At 32.0% G+C, this 13716-nt stretch overlaps 1 protein-coding gene and 1 long non-coding RNA gene across 2 annotated transcripts; both read left to right on the top strand.

Moving 5' to 3' along the window:
* Window positions 1–1101: 1101 nt before the first annotated feature.
* LOC132737727 (cadherin-related family member 2-like) lies at window positions 1102–10252 on the top strand (the record flags this gene model as incomplete). The annotated part of the gene is given in 7 exon segments (XM_060725063.1): window positions 1102–1115; window positions 2554–2691; window positions 6703–6837; window positions 8084–8159; window positions 8547–8701; window positions 9477–9683; window positions 10109–10252. Coding segments are annotated over 5 exon segments (585 nt in total), but the record flags the coding sequence as incomplete, so codon positions are not given.
* Window positions 10253–10709: 457 nt separating this feature from the next.
* On the top strand, window positions 10710–13501 carry LOC132737728 (uncharacterized). The gene is made up of 4 exons (XR_009626773.1): window positions 10710–10763; window positions 11251–11324; window positions 12327–12442; window positions 13402–13501. It is a non-coding gene; the product is annotated as an uncharacterized LOC132737728 (long non-coding RNA).
* The last annotated feature ends 215 nt before the right edge of the window (window positions 13502–13716 follow it).

Raw genomic sequence — 13716 nt, forward strand, 5'->3', positions numbered from 1 at the left:
GTGTTTAAGTTTACATATGTGTTTGCACTGGGGATGCTAATTGTCATAAAGAAATTTTAAAGACTTTTTTTGCTTTTTATTTTAAAAAAAAGGTAAGTATAACTAAACCATACTTTTATAATAAACATTTACATTTATTTATTTCAGTTTTAGAAAAAGAACAAGTACATGTAGAGTGCTGGATTTCAATGACAATAGACCCAAGTTTCGCAATGACACTGTGTCATACACCGTCAGAGAGGTTAGTAATGTTTAGTAGTTACCAATCCTGCATTGTGCCATGGATTTTAGAGCTTTAGATGGGCACAGCATTTTCAGTATCTGTATTTATATCTGTTTGCCAAGGTTATAACTGTAGGGTTTGAAAATTGGCCATCTATAAAATGCTACGCATGTATAATCCATTTTCACCTGTGCTAAATTTTGATGTAAGAGAAGGTTTTCAATCAGTCATTCCTGTCCGAACATAAGATTTCTGGTACTACTGCATTTTTCTGTCCAATGAGATTTTATGTTGTATTACACATGTCCATGCCTTAGAATGTCAGAAAATGCAGTTATTTGGGGTGTTTTTTAAAAAAAACCCTTTTTATTTTACGAAAGCATGTTTTCAAATTTTTAATGTGGGTTTTTGCTGCCTTTTATTTTGGTTTCATTTTAATTATAAAATTTGTTGCCAAACAATGTAAATCTTTGTTTTCCCCAAACCCAAAGTAATATCTTTGTTGCCAAGTAAAGTTTTTTAAATTTTGTTCCAAACAATTTTTTTCTTTGTTGCCAAGCCCAAAAAAAAATCTTTTTTTTGCTTTTGCAATGTAAAAATCTTTGGTATGCATAGTTCAAAAGAAAAAAATAGTTAAAAAGTTGGGTTTAATTGCCCAAAAAAAAAGTTGATAGAGGGTTAAAAGTTAAATTTTAGGGGCAGTTTAATTTTTTTTCTTTTTTTTTAAACAGTTTTTTAATGTTGAACATTTTTTGAAAAACCCCCCTAGATGATCCAATCAGTGGCACCCTGGCATAAAAGAAAAATATAATGAATTTATTTTTGATAACGTACGTTCCCGGGAGGTGTAAAATATTTTAAGAGAAGGTCCTTTTTTTGTACTATAAGCAATGTGTATTAATTTTAAGATTTATAATTGTTTTTTTTGTCCCTTTTTTTTTAAAATTTTTAAATTTTTAACAAAGGGAAAATCAAATGATTTTAAGGGAAAAGGACCCTTTAAATAATTGTTTTTATATTCCCAAAAAATTATTGACTTTCAATAAATTTTCCCGTAATCCAATAAATGTCCCTTGATTTAATCCCTTGTCCTTTATTTCCCAAACAAATGTTTCCCTTTTTCGGAATCAAATGTATTGATTTCAATCCATTGTCCCCCTTTATTTCCAAAACCCAAAAATCCCTTTACTGCAAACAAATTTTATTGATTTAATCCCTTGTCCTTTTTCCAATCAAAAGTCCAATATCCCAAACAAATTTTCCCTTTTACTTTCAATTCAAATGTCCCTTTATTTTTCCAAAACCATTGGCCTTGCCACCAATTTGTCCCTTTACTCTTCAAATGTCCTGACTGCAATCAAATTTTACTTGATTAATCCCTTTTGGCCCTTTTACTCCCAAACAAAAGTCCCCATAAATCCCAAACAATGTCTTTTACTGGAATCAAAAAAGTTCCCCTTTATTCCCAAACCATTTGGCCTTTACTCCAAACAATTGTCCTTTTACTCAATCAATTTTCCCTTTACTCCAAAAACAAATTCCTTTTATGGAAAATTTTTGTCCCCTTTACTCCCCTTTTATTGTCCCCCAAAAATTTTTGGGAGGAATCCTTTTAGCAGCATTAAAAATTCTTTTTAAAATGTGAGGGAAAACCCAGGAAAATCTTGGCTTTTTAAGGGTTTTAAAATTTTAGTTATGAAAATTGCAAAAAAATTGGGGAAACGCATAAAATAAATTTGTTTAGTGTAAAGGGAAAATTTTAAATTTGCTTTTTAAAATGTGATGGACAGAAAAAAAAAAAACTTGAAAAAAAGGGGTTTAGAGACTACAAATTAAATCTAAATTCAAAAATAGGAAATTAATTTTGCAATGAAAAATTTTTTTAGAAAAAAAACTTTGTACTCAAATTAAAAAGCAAACATTAAAGTGGAATTTCCCCCTTTGTATCAAACTGGCTAACACATTTGAGGGAAATTTTTGACAACCCAAAGTACTGTTTTTGGGTGGCTTTAAATTTAAGCCCTTTTTATTAAATTTAAATCCCTCACCCTTAAAAAGGACTGTTCCCAAAACTTTTAATTTTTTTAAGGGGGTTGTTTTTAATTTATAATTTAAAAGTGATGACCCTGTTTACCTCTCAACCGATGGTTGTGAGTTCAAGTCCGACATGGATCACGGTCATGTTTCCTCACAAGACACCAGATCAGGTTACAATCAAGAAGCCGACTAGAAAGCTTAAAATGTATGTTTTTGGAACTTGTTTTACAATCGAGCTTAAGTTAAATAATAATGCTAAAACTAAATTTTATGGGTTTTTTTTATTTACACAGGAAGAAGTGCCATGCAGTGATAGGTTTAGGCTGAACGCTACTGCATTAAACGAAAAAAAGTTTAATGGTGATTTGTATGTCCTTAAACCGCTGGATTATGAAGTGGCCGGTGTATTTCAAGTTGTTATAACAGTTGATGTAAGTAAAACAATTTCTTGTAAAAAGTTTGCCAAACAGTTTTAAAGATTGGATATTCATTAATACAGTACGCTCAGCGCGACTTTTTCAAAACCCGCGTGACCCCGCGGATGAGGTTTACTGCGGACGAAAATTTGCTCAGATATTGTCCGCGTGACCCCGCGGACAGAAAATTTTCACCAACCGCGGACATAAATCGGCGGCTGAAACCGTTTCCCCCGCGGAACGCAGTGTAAATTGCGGAGGAACGCGGCGGTCAAACACCGGTCAACGCGGTTGGAAACCTTAAAATTTTAAAAATTAGTTACTGTATTTAAACATCAGTATATGTACGTACTGTAACATTAACTGTACATATAACTATATGTAAAATTTGTTTGTGTTGTTTTCTTTTTTGTTGTAATAAAAAGTACATGTACAAATGCAGTGTATTTCTTGTTCTTCTTCTTGTTATTGTGTTGGGTAATGTATTAATATGTATTCGACATCAAGATAAATCATTGTCGTCGCAACTTCATGGTAGTGAGAAACTTAAAGTCAAAATAATGAAAAATTCGGCATATGACATTTATGAAAAAGATACTACAACAAATTTATATGCCAAGCTTTTGTTTCTTATTTAAAAACTTTGAAAACGTTACCCTCAACAATTTATTCAGGCAATATTCCAGGACGTCTCTTTCAATTGTCAGATGCGTTTTACTGTTTCTGTTTATTTGCATGTTGATCATAAAATCTTATATTTTATTTGGAACATTAAAAGAAAGCGTTTATTTCACCAAAATATACATTCTAACACTATCGGAAATTTTTCTATATAAACAAAGAAGGCCCGAAGCGTGCATTATTCTACAACAATGCACTCTCCGTTCTTATTATCTCCCTGTGTATTTTCACATTGAGGGCGCCATTTTGTTTGAAAAATCTGATAAATAAAAACAATTTTTTTGTCGAATTTTGTTGTGAAAACTATCTAGAATGAAAGAAAATAGTTTAACTAAGAAAATTAATCCGAATACCAATATCTTTAAATCAGTCGTTAACGGTGTACTGACGTTTAAAGTGTTGTTTACGTGACGTCACAATGTAGCGCCTAAACAGCACGTGCAAAACAATCAAATCGAGAACGCTATTTTTATGTCGCAAACGAGTTAAAGTTTTATATTTATTTCACTTTTAATAATTTGTATTTCGCTTGAAAAATTATAGAGTGAAATAAAATAAACAAACACAATTTATAAACGTTTTCAAAATTCGTTATTCTCAAAATGTTTCTACACAGGGTAGATTTAACGACCGTTTTTTTTTTCAACCCACTGGAACAGCCTTTAAAGAACGTTTCTATTGGCAACTCTGAGGTGAAAACAAATTTAATCACCAAACATAAAGTCCAACTTTATAATGATAATTATATTTTTTCTTGACGTGTTAGAATGGAAAAAGATATTAATTATTCGTCCATTATTGTATAATAATGCACGTTTTTCGTTCAAATGCTTTGTAATTAATCACTCAGGCCTATCGGCCTTCGTGATTATATTACTACGCATTTGAACTCAAACTGTGCAATATTCTACAACAATGCACTAAGAATTGATATCTATTTCCTAATTAAATGATATTCTTGATTTATCTAATTACAGGTGTGAGCGTAATGTATATGTTTTGAAGTTTGTATCAACTGTTGAAGTTTATTTTCATTTTTGTTTTAGTAGTTTGTTTGTTTGTTCTTTTTTATTTTTTTTTATAGTTTTTTTTTGCAGAATTTTGTTAAACTTGACGTTATACTTTTTGTTATTTTATTACGAACAGTATGCATGTACATTCAGATACTGGCGAATCCAATAGTCAATAGTTTTTGTCTGGAATAAAGGGAAACTCCTTTTAGACTCTAAATTCCTCTGAATTTGATTAAATTTTTCTAAACCCACTTGTGTACAAGCCGTACAATTTCAAGTTTATCAAAATTGTGTCACTTTTTAAACCATTTTTTAAGTCACATTATAACGACCTTTTTTAAACTTTATTTATATAAAGAGCGATGTAAAACTCCCAATTAATTTAATATAAAGGAGCGATGTAACTCACTTAATTGTAAACATTTACACGTTATTAAAAGAATAAAAGTCTTAAACTCATAGAAACTAATAGAAAACTCGTTTAATATCTAACTAAATTTTAAAGACGCAAATTAAACTTTTAAAAGCATTTAAAGAACTCTCTTTGTGTAGGCACAAACGAATTATGAAACATTTATGTATATAATACTACTGTTTAAATACATATTAAGTAGCGGCGACATGGCCCCTTTTTCACACATACAATATCTGACAATATAGAAAAATATGACAATATACAATATCTGACAATATACAATATCCGACAATATCTGACATGATGGCAAAGAGAACCTTTTGAATTTGTGTCAAACATATATACGGTATGTACAGTATACATAAAACGTTTTTGGCAAGTGTCATGCATTTTCTCATGTCCATTTTCGACGGGTTTTTACTGTAAAAAAACACAAACAAACAAGTCTACCGTTTTTAAAGAAATAATTGCATTTCAAATAAAATCTTATAGATGTTTAAATATCTTTTTCTTTTATTTCTAATATATGTACATGTATTTTATTTATGTCTTGTCTTGTATTCACACTCATCGACCTCTTACAGGACATGTACTGTAGCGTCAGTCATCATTGAGATATCAGCACAAATGCCCTTTTTTTACTAAGTATCATATTTATGGCTCCCATATAGTTCAACAGCAATAATACTTTGAGAACCACAAGGAATGAAAAAGTAAAGATGACAGTGATAAATGATGATTTCAGTTGTAAAAATATTGGTATGTGGACGAATAGTTTTGTGGACGTTTTATAACAAAAATATTAAAAACAACAACAAAAACAGGTACAGTTGTAATTATTTTTATTTCAAATTCCGTTCAAATAATTTTAACGTATAATAACATTTAAGGAGACGATTGTGATCAATTTTCAAGTCATTGTGTAAAAAAGATGACGTTAAAAAATAATAAAACGTCTATTATTTTTGGAGGATAATTTATACTGACCAACTGACCATGGCGTTCCCCCGCGGGAAACGGGTGACTGATTTTATCGATGAAAGAGAACGGTCGTCAGAATTTTGTTCGCGGTGGAAACAACTGAACACCGGGGATCGCGGGGTAATAAGGCTTCTCATCGCGGACGAACCCCCGCGTTTGTCCGCGATAAAAAAAAATCGTCCGCGGTGGTATCGCGGAAAAAGCAAAACCCGCGGTGAGCGTACTGTACACATTTTCTAAGTTAGTTGACATGGATTAATTGTAATTAAATGTTTGGCATTTTGCCAACTTGAATACTTTTACAAGCAGTCAAAAAATATTGTTATGATTTGTAATTTGTAATATTTGAATACTTATGTATGAAACTAATCACCCTATAATGATGAAACTTGCCTGGAATGACCCATTCTTGAAGCTGTTGGTTTCAGTATACATATACAAGCTTTTAAATGATAATCACTTTTTTTAACGATGCAAAAACATTATTTCATTCACTTTTAGATTATGCTTGAAATTAGTACAATATTTGTGTGTGTTTTTTTGTCATTCCATTCCAGTCAAACCTGTCTTAACCAGCCAGGTGGCTGCTGAATGGAGGATCAAGTTATTATTAAAATATATTCTTTATTTTAATACGTAAAAGTATACTGTGCTATGATAATGTGCTTGTGTGGTATATCAAATTTATTTTAATAATGAATAGAGTATACTGATTCATCATCATCATCATTATCATCATCATCGTTATCATCATCATCATCATCATCGGTTTTCAACCATTCACAATGTAAGAGATTAATGGTTTAATTTGTACACCCATTCCAACATTGTCATATCAATCCTTGCGTCAAAGCTTTACATGAATGTAACACAGATAAACAAATGCACTCACGATTGTTAATTTGTCAGATATAATATATTGTGGCTTTTTTTCAGGATGGCTACTTTAATCAACGATATGATGTTACTGTCAATGTTATAGATGAACAAGATTTGGGTCCCATTTGGACTGTGCTGCCAAACAGGATCACCATTCTAGATCAACCAGCGTTGTCACTTGGTGATACAATGGTAAGCTTTCAAACCATGTGATGGTCATGATGTTAAAGTCATGTGGCACATAAGAAATTTATGACGATACCAAAGAGTAGTATATAAATATCAGATCTCTTTATTCTCTCTTATTCCTATTAGTCAAGTACAGTTAAACTTGTCAACAAAGGCCACCAAGGGGAAATTGTAAAGAGTGGGCTGTATATAAATGAGCCGCGTCATGACAAAACCAACATAATGAGTTCGCGACCAGCATGGATCCAGACCAACCTGCGCATCTGCGCAGTCTGATCAGGATCCATGCTGTTCGCTATCAGTTTCTTTTCTTGTTATAGGGTTTGTAAGCGAACAGCATGGATCCTGATCAGACTGCGCGGATGCGCAGGCTGGTCTGGATCCATGTTGGTTGCAAACCCATTATGTTGGTTTTGTCGTGACACGGCTCAAATATTGATCAGATCTCTGTATTACAAGAATAAAAAACAACAGTTTTTGGTAAGTTTCCTAAAGTGTCTCAAGTTGAAACAATGTAACCATGATAAGTCAATTGTAACAGGCAAAGTTCCATGACTTATTTGTATACTATCGATGCACCTCTATTATTTAGGTATTCCAAATATTTTTTTTCAAGTATACTTTAATTTTAAAGGCCCATTAGTTTTTTTTTTGTTTTTTTCATTTCTCAAAAGCTTTATACTTTTTGGTTTCTTGTAATAGTTTCCAAAAAGTTTCTCATTGATCAGGTATCAGAACCATTGTTTGCTTCTGTTTTCTTTTGGCAATAATGGTACACTTAAACTCCTTTGATATTTTGTATGAAAGTCAAATTACATATTGCTACTTTTGTGACAAATCATTCTACTATCAGCTAATATTTGAAGGTGATATGCGCTGTTAAACCATTATTTACATGTACTTAAACTAATGATAGGAAGAAAAAATATTCCTTCCTGACAGGGTCTTTCAAATAGAAAATTCTATTTGAAAGACCCTGTTTCTGAGGCATAATGTGCCTTTAAGCATCTTTGACCCATTTTAACAAAAAGTGCATGTTTCAGGTAAATTTATTTGCCTCAAAAAATAATGAAGCTATTAAGTTCACCTTTATATGTATAAAGAAGTGGTTCCATGCTAAAAGCAGTAGTTATCAAATAGCATAAGCATAAGATTATAATCTGTTCTTGTTGCTATCTTTAAACATTCTTTTAGTAAGAACTTTTTAATTCACGAAGATACTTGCAGCATTTCCTTTTTTTATTGACAGTATACTCAGGAAATAGAGATTCAAGCTGAAGACCAGGACACTGGAAAAAGGGCTATATTCTATGAAATCATACCAAGTAAGCATTTGCTAAGATTTCACCAATCGAATATTATAGCTGTTAGTGATTTTCACCTAACATTTGACATCGGGGATGATTATGCACCTCATTTATGCGCAGGCTGGTCTGGATCCATGCTGGCCGCACTTAAACGCATTTTGTTGGTTTTGTCGTGACACGGCTCAAATATGTTATTTTTAGTTAAATTGTTTCAGGTAAATGTCAAATCAAAAGAAAGTGGAAAATGAAATTTGCCAACAATAAAATACATAAACAAAACATGTGCAGGCTGGTCTGGATCCATGCTGGCCGCAAACGCATTTTGTTTGTTTTGTTGGCAAGGCTCAAATTTAAGTAAATGTGTTATTGTAAATCTTTTAACTCTCTCATTATTATGAATTTTAGGTGATTACCAAGGTATACCTATACAGAATGTATGGGAAATAAATAACAGAACTGGCATCATAACAAATAAAGTTAATCTGGATTTGGAAGATACAACTTACTTTCGCTCATACGATCCAAAGATTTTGCGAGATTTGTGGCTAATTAGGGTGAAGGTAGGTACCAGTAAAGGAATTTTATAATACTGTCTAAATGTTTTCGAATTACCTTTCTTTCTTTTTTAATTTGCCTTGATTTGCATGAAACTTTTCAGTGTTTATTTTGTGCCTATATTTTCTTATAAAGATAATATTTTAGAGGACAATGAAATTGTCTAAGTCTTTGTACACCTTGACATTGGATTTGGTTTTAGACTAGATGTATGTTTAAGTGTCAGAAATTACACAATATCTGGGCAGCCTGTTACAGTAAGAGATATTGTGTCTGTTTTTACCTGAAATAATGCATCTGTTGGGCATCTGAGTGCTTTTTAGATACCCATGAGAATCTGTATCTTTCGAAACAAGGGTAAGAAAATCAAAACTTCTTGAACAATAATGAGATCATGTGCAGAGTGAAGGTTTACCCTCTAGTGTTCATATATTTGAATAGTAAACAACTATAAATTTATATGTATATTGAAAGTCTCCTAAGCTACAATACCTAGAACATAGACAAATCAGAGATAGGTTAGAATTCATCTTGGTGGTGACTTAGTTTATATAGACTTATTTATATGAATACATTTAATAATGTTCTTGTAGAAAACTACAATGCCCTGTATCTTAGATACTTGACTGGTAACAGTGGCAATATAATAAAACCACTACACCTTGCGTAACTGAAAGACGATTTTGATCAATGTGAACAGCAAGATGTAAAACAGAACATATATAAATTCACATTAAAGTGTTTCTTACATTATATTTAATTATTTAATTCTCTTGATAGGCATGTGAAATAATAAGTGAAAATCCATTTAAAATTGGGAATGATTCTGAGTGCACAACTATCGGTACTGTTCCGGTTTCAATCAAGGATGTGAATGACAACCGACCAATATTAGACAGAGGGCTTTATGTTTATAATTTATTAGAGACTGCGCCTACTGGATTTATCCTGAATGATCCCCCGATAATACCTTTTGATGGAGATACGGTAAATTTTACTTTACCTTATTTTAAACTTGCATATTTTTTATAAGTTTGATAAAACCTCATATGGAATACAATTTTCAATATGGGATACATTGAAGAAAAGGCAAACTTTACATTTCTTTAAAGTTTAAAAAGATATATATCTCCTGCATAAATATTTCTTTGAAATAATACTATTATAATTTCCCTAAAGGGTGAATTGTTCGAAACTCTGTTACAAATTCTTTATTAGGTAAAAACAATGTTAATAAATATCTCTTATCTTTTTACTGGTTACATTTTTTTTTTGTTATGATCAACTGTAGTCTATTATGTAAAAATGCATTTCATAGAATTCAACTTTAAAATTATTAAAGTTTTATTTGTTAATTCTGAACCCTTTCTTACTTTATTTAAAGTTTTTATATCTGCTTCTTATTACAACAGGAATTGTACAACGCATTCACTAGTGTGTTTCTTGAGAACAGTGAAGAGTTTGAGGTCGGCGGCATACCAACAGCACCTCATATTCAAGTGAAGACTTCCGACTTGATTGATTATGACAGAGGACCGAAGCTATATCGACTGACTGTAAGTTTACAATTTTCTCTTTAATCCTTACCACATTTAATATATGAATAAGACTTGTTCAGAATTCAATCTGGACAAAACCATTCATTTCTAGGGATGATTTCACAATTTTTACTGCCTGATTAACTAACAGTGCAAATCAGCCTGCCCATCAGTGGATTGTTCCATATTAATTCAGCATGGCTAAGAAATGAACAAGTCTAAAATTTTCCCCATTGCTGTATGGACAAATGCATATCTACTAGACGCGGCTTGCAAGAGGCGTCTTATAAGTCCAACTTGCTGACATTTCTTTTTTTTGTCTTTTTTGATGGTAAGGTAAAATTTTCCATTCCAGTTGAGAACGATATGATATAGATGACAATTCCAAACTCATCAAGTGGCAGATATTCTTGTCAACTTATTCTCGAATGTGAATTGCACAATAGACCTACCTTCCCACACAGTAGCTTACAATGGCCACCATTCCAGAAGATTTTCTCCTGTCGGCACAGCTGTGAAGAGAATTCAGGTAAAATTTATTGATGTAATCTAAATGTTTCCAGGTCAAGGATTGTTAAGAAAAATTGATATATATTTCAAACAGAAATTCCAGGTAAAATGCGCAAATAAATTTTCTGATATTTGGTGTAATTTTAGTAAGTTTAAATAAATCGCACGTAAATGCTTCTAGGTCAAAAGTTAATGAAATTATTGTGTCCAACAACTCTGTAATAAAAAATAAAAACAAAAGTGAAAAGGAAAGGAAGTGGCTGCTCATAGAAAGTGACTGCTCTGAAAGGTGGATGTCAGATTCATTTTATTCAGAGAATTTAATTCTTTTAATGCACATGACATTTTATGTTTAAGTTAGAACTTGTGTAGAAATATTTTTTGTTGGAAGTTAATTTTTTATGCAAGTTCTAACCAACGTAGATGTTCACCCTGCAAAGTTAATGCTTTTTTATGTCATAAAAGTTTACCAAAAGTATGTTATCATTGAAAAACTTCCTTTACAGGCAACTGATATTGATAGTGGAGAGTTTGGTACAGATGGAATAAGATATGAACTCTATGGATCCTACTTAGATCTGTAAGTAAACGATATATTCTATAGGACACTGGTGTTTTTAAACCTTTACTTGCTGGAACAGAAAGTAATTAGCCTTTGAAATCAGTATAAAGCCAGACTAGCCTGTTTCACAGACAGTCTGAATCTGCAATGTATCTGAAATAATGCACAAAGACACATGGTTCCACTGTGCCTGAAATAATGCACAAAGACACATGGTTTCACTGTGCCTGAAATAATGCACAAAGACACATGGTTCCACTGCACCTGAAATAATGCTTAGAGACACCTATTTTCACTGTATCTCATATAATGTGCAAAGACTCATGGTTTCACTGTACCTGAAATAATGTGCAAAGACACCTAGTTTCAATGTACCTGAAATAATGCTCAAAGACACATAGTTTTACTCTACCTGAAATAATGTGCAAAAAACACATGGTTTCCCTGTACCTAAAATAAAAGGCATAAACACATGGTTTCAGTGTACGTGAAATACTGCTCAAAGACACATAGTTTCACTGTACCTGAAATAATGTGCAACACCAGATACAATATTTTCACCAGTGGCGTAGGCATGAGTGAAAATATAATAGCTGGTGTTCATAAGTGAAATATATTTCAATGTTACTTGCAAAACAAACAAATTTTCTAATTATTTCATGCTTTTTTAGTGATTTTAAGTCATTTTTACTTGGTATGACACATATTGCATGCGTTCTTTTTCATGATGTCATCACATCATGATGTCACCGTACCAATGTTGAAATTTAGTTCTGTAAAATTTTCCAATTTGTTACATTTCTAATACAATGTATGCGGTTATTTACTTGCTTCTCCTAAATAAAGCAAAATTTACATATGGCAGACTTTATTCCTGTTGATAATTCCAGTTAAGTAAGAAATAATTTCATCTGTATTCAAATATAGTGAAAACTATCTAATATAATTTAACTGTGAAAATTATCAAATATGATTTCACTTCCCACTGCAAAGCATGTAATAAATATTTGTATGTTTCAGATTCACAATTAACTCAGAAACAGGTTTAGTCGAGGTTGCTTCCTGCGATACATATGGTGTGAGGCCATGCTTAGACTATGACACTGCCCCTACTATTTATAGATTAACCATAAGAGGTGGGTAGCTTACCTTTTTATGGTACCTTTTGTCACTGTATTAGTAGTACAAAGTAGTAATGTTTCTGTTAGTATATCTCCAGAAGAAATTTCTTTAAACTTTACTCGAATGTTCACCTCAACAAAGCATTATGCAGAACCCATGCTGCTGCCAGTCTGGTTCAAGGTAAAGGTCATCCGTGAAAGTCAAATTTCAGGCAATTTTGTATCTGCTCTGTAATATCTAAACTCCTTGAAGAATTTTCTTGAAACTTAATGTCTCAAATGTTCACCACAAAATGGTGATGTGCAGAACCCATGCTGCCACTATGCTGGCTCCATGCCCAGGTCACCCATGAAGGTCAAATGTCAGACACTTCTGTATGAAATGGTAATTAAACAGAGGCACTGCATGAGGTTGAATAGCATAGAATTAAAAAAAAAATCAGAATTGTTTTTTAATATAGATTCAATTTTGTATAAAAATATCAAATAGCTTATGTGAAGCCGGCTGGTAATTAAGCAATTAAGCCATCTTGTATCAAGGTCTAGGTCACTTTTGCTATACTGGTTTATTTAACTTCAGTTAGGAACAACATATTTACATGAGAGTTTGTGTGCAGTTGGCTTATGTTATATATCCTGAGGTTTCTCTTTCAATTTGAGATGTTAGTCACCAACGCTATAAATAAGAATAATTGTTCTTATCTTATATTTCAGACATTAAGCATGTTCAGGTGGCTTAAAAATATATTATGCTTTAATTTGATATTTGAAGATATTGATAAAAATCACGAAGCATCTATGTAATTGTAAATAAAAATGTATTAAGTACACATAGAAAATTGTTTCTTACTTCTTAAATTGTGTCTTTAACAAAAGTATGACCTAATAGTTAGTCAAATTCCACAGAAAGGGTGACAGTTTGATTAAGCTGTTGAATTGAAAAATGACTGAAAATGATTTTTCTCCACTTTTAGCAAGGGACAGTAAAGGAAGTCTAAATGGGAAGTTTTCAACGGTGTCTCTGAACGTATATTTGACAAATGCACATTAACGATAATCCACCTGTGGTTGGAGATTATGAAAAGAGAAAATAATAGAGAATAAAGAGAATTTGATCCAGAACTTAAAGTACAGGTAAATTTTTTAGAGAATATTCATTATAACATTTTTAGGGTGAGGGACCTTGGTTGGAGTTTGGGCTATTTCTCCATGTTCTTGGTCTAACGCAAGTTATAAAACAGAAACAAGAAACACTTGCCCCTTAATGCTACGAGTTTGAATCCTTCCTT

This window comes from Ruditapes philippinarum, unplaced genomic scaffold (assembly GCF_026571515.1).
Source record: "Ruditapes philippinarum isolate M1 unplaced genomic scaffold, ASM2657151v2 ctg12865_1_1_1_1, whole genome shotgun sequence".
Classification (NCBI taxonomy): Eukaryota; Metazoa; Mollusca; class Bivalvia; order Venerida; family Veneridae; genus Ruditapes; species Ruditapes philippinarum.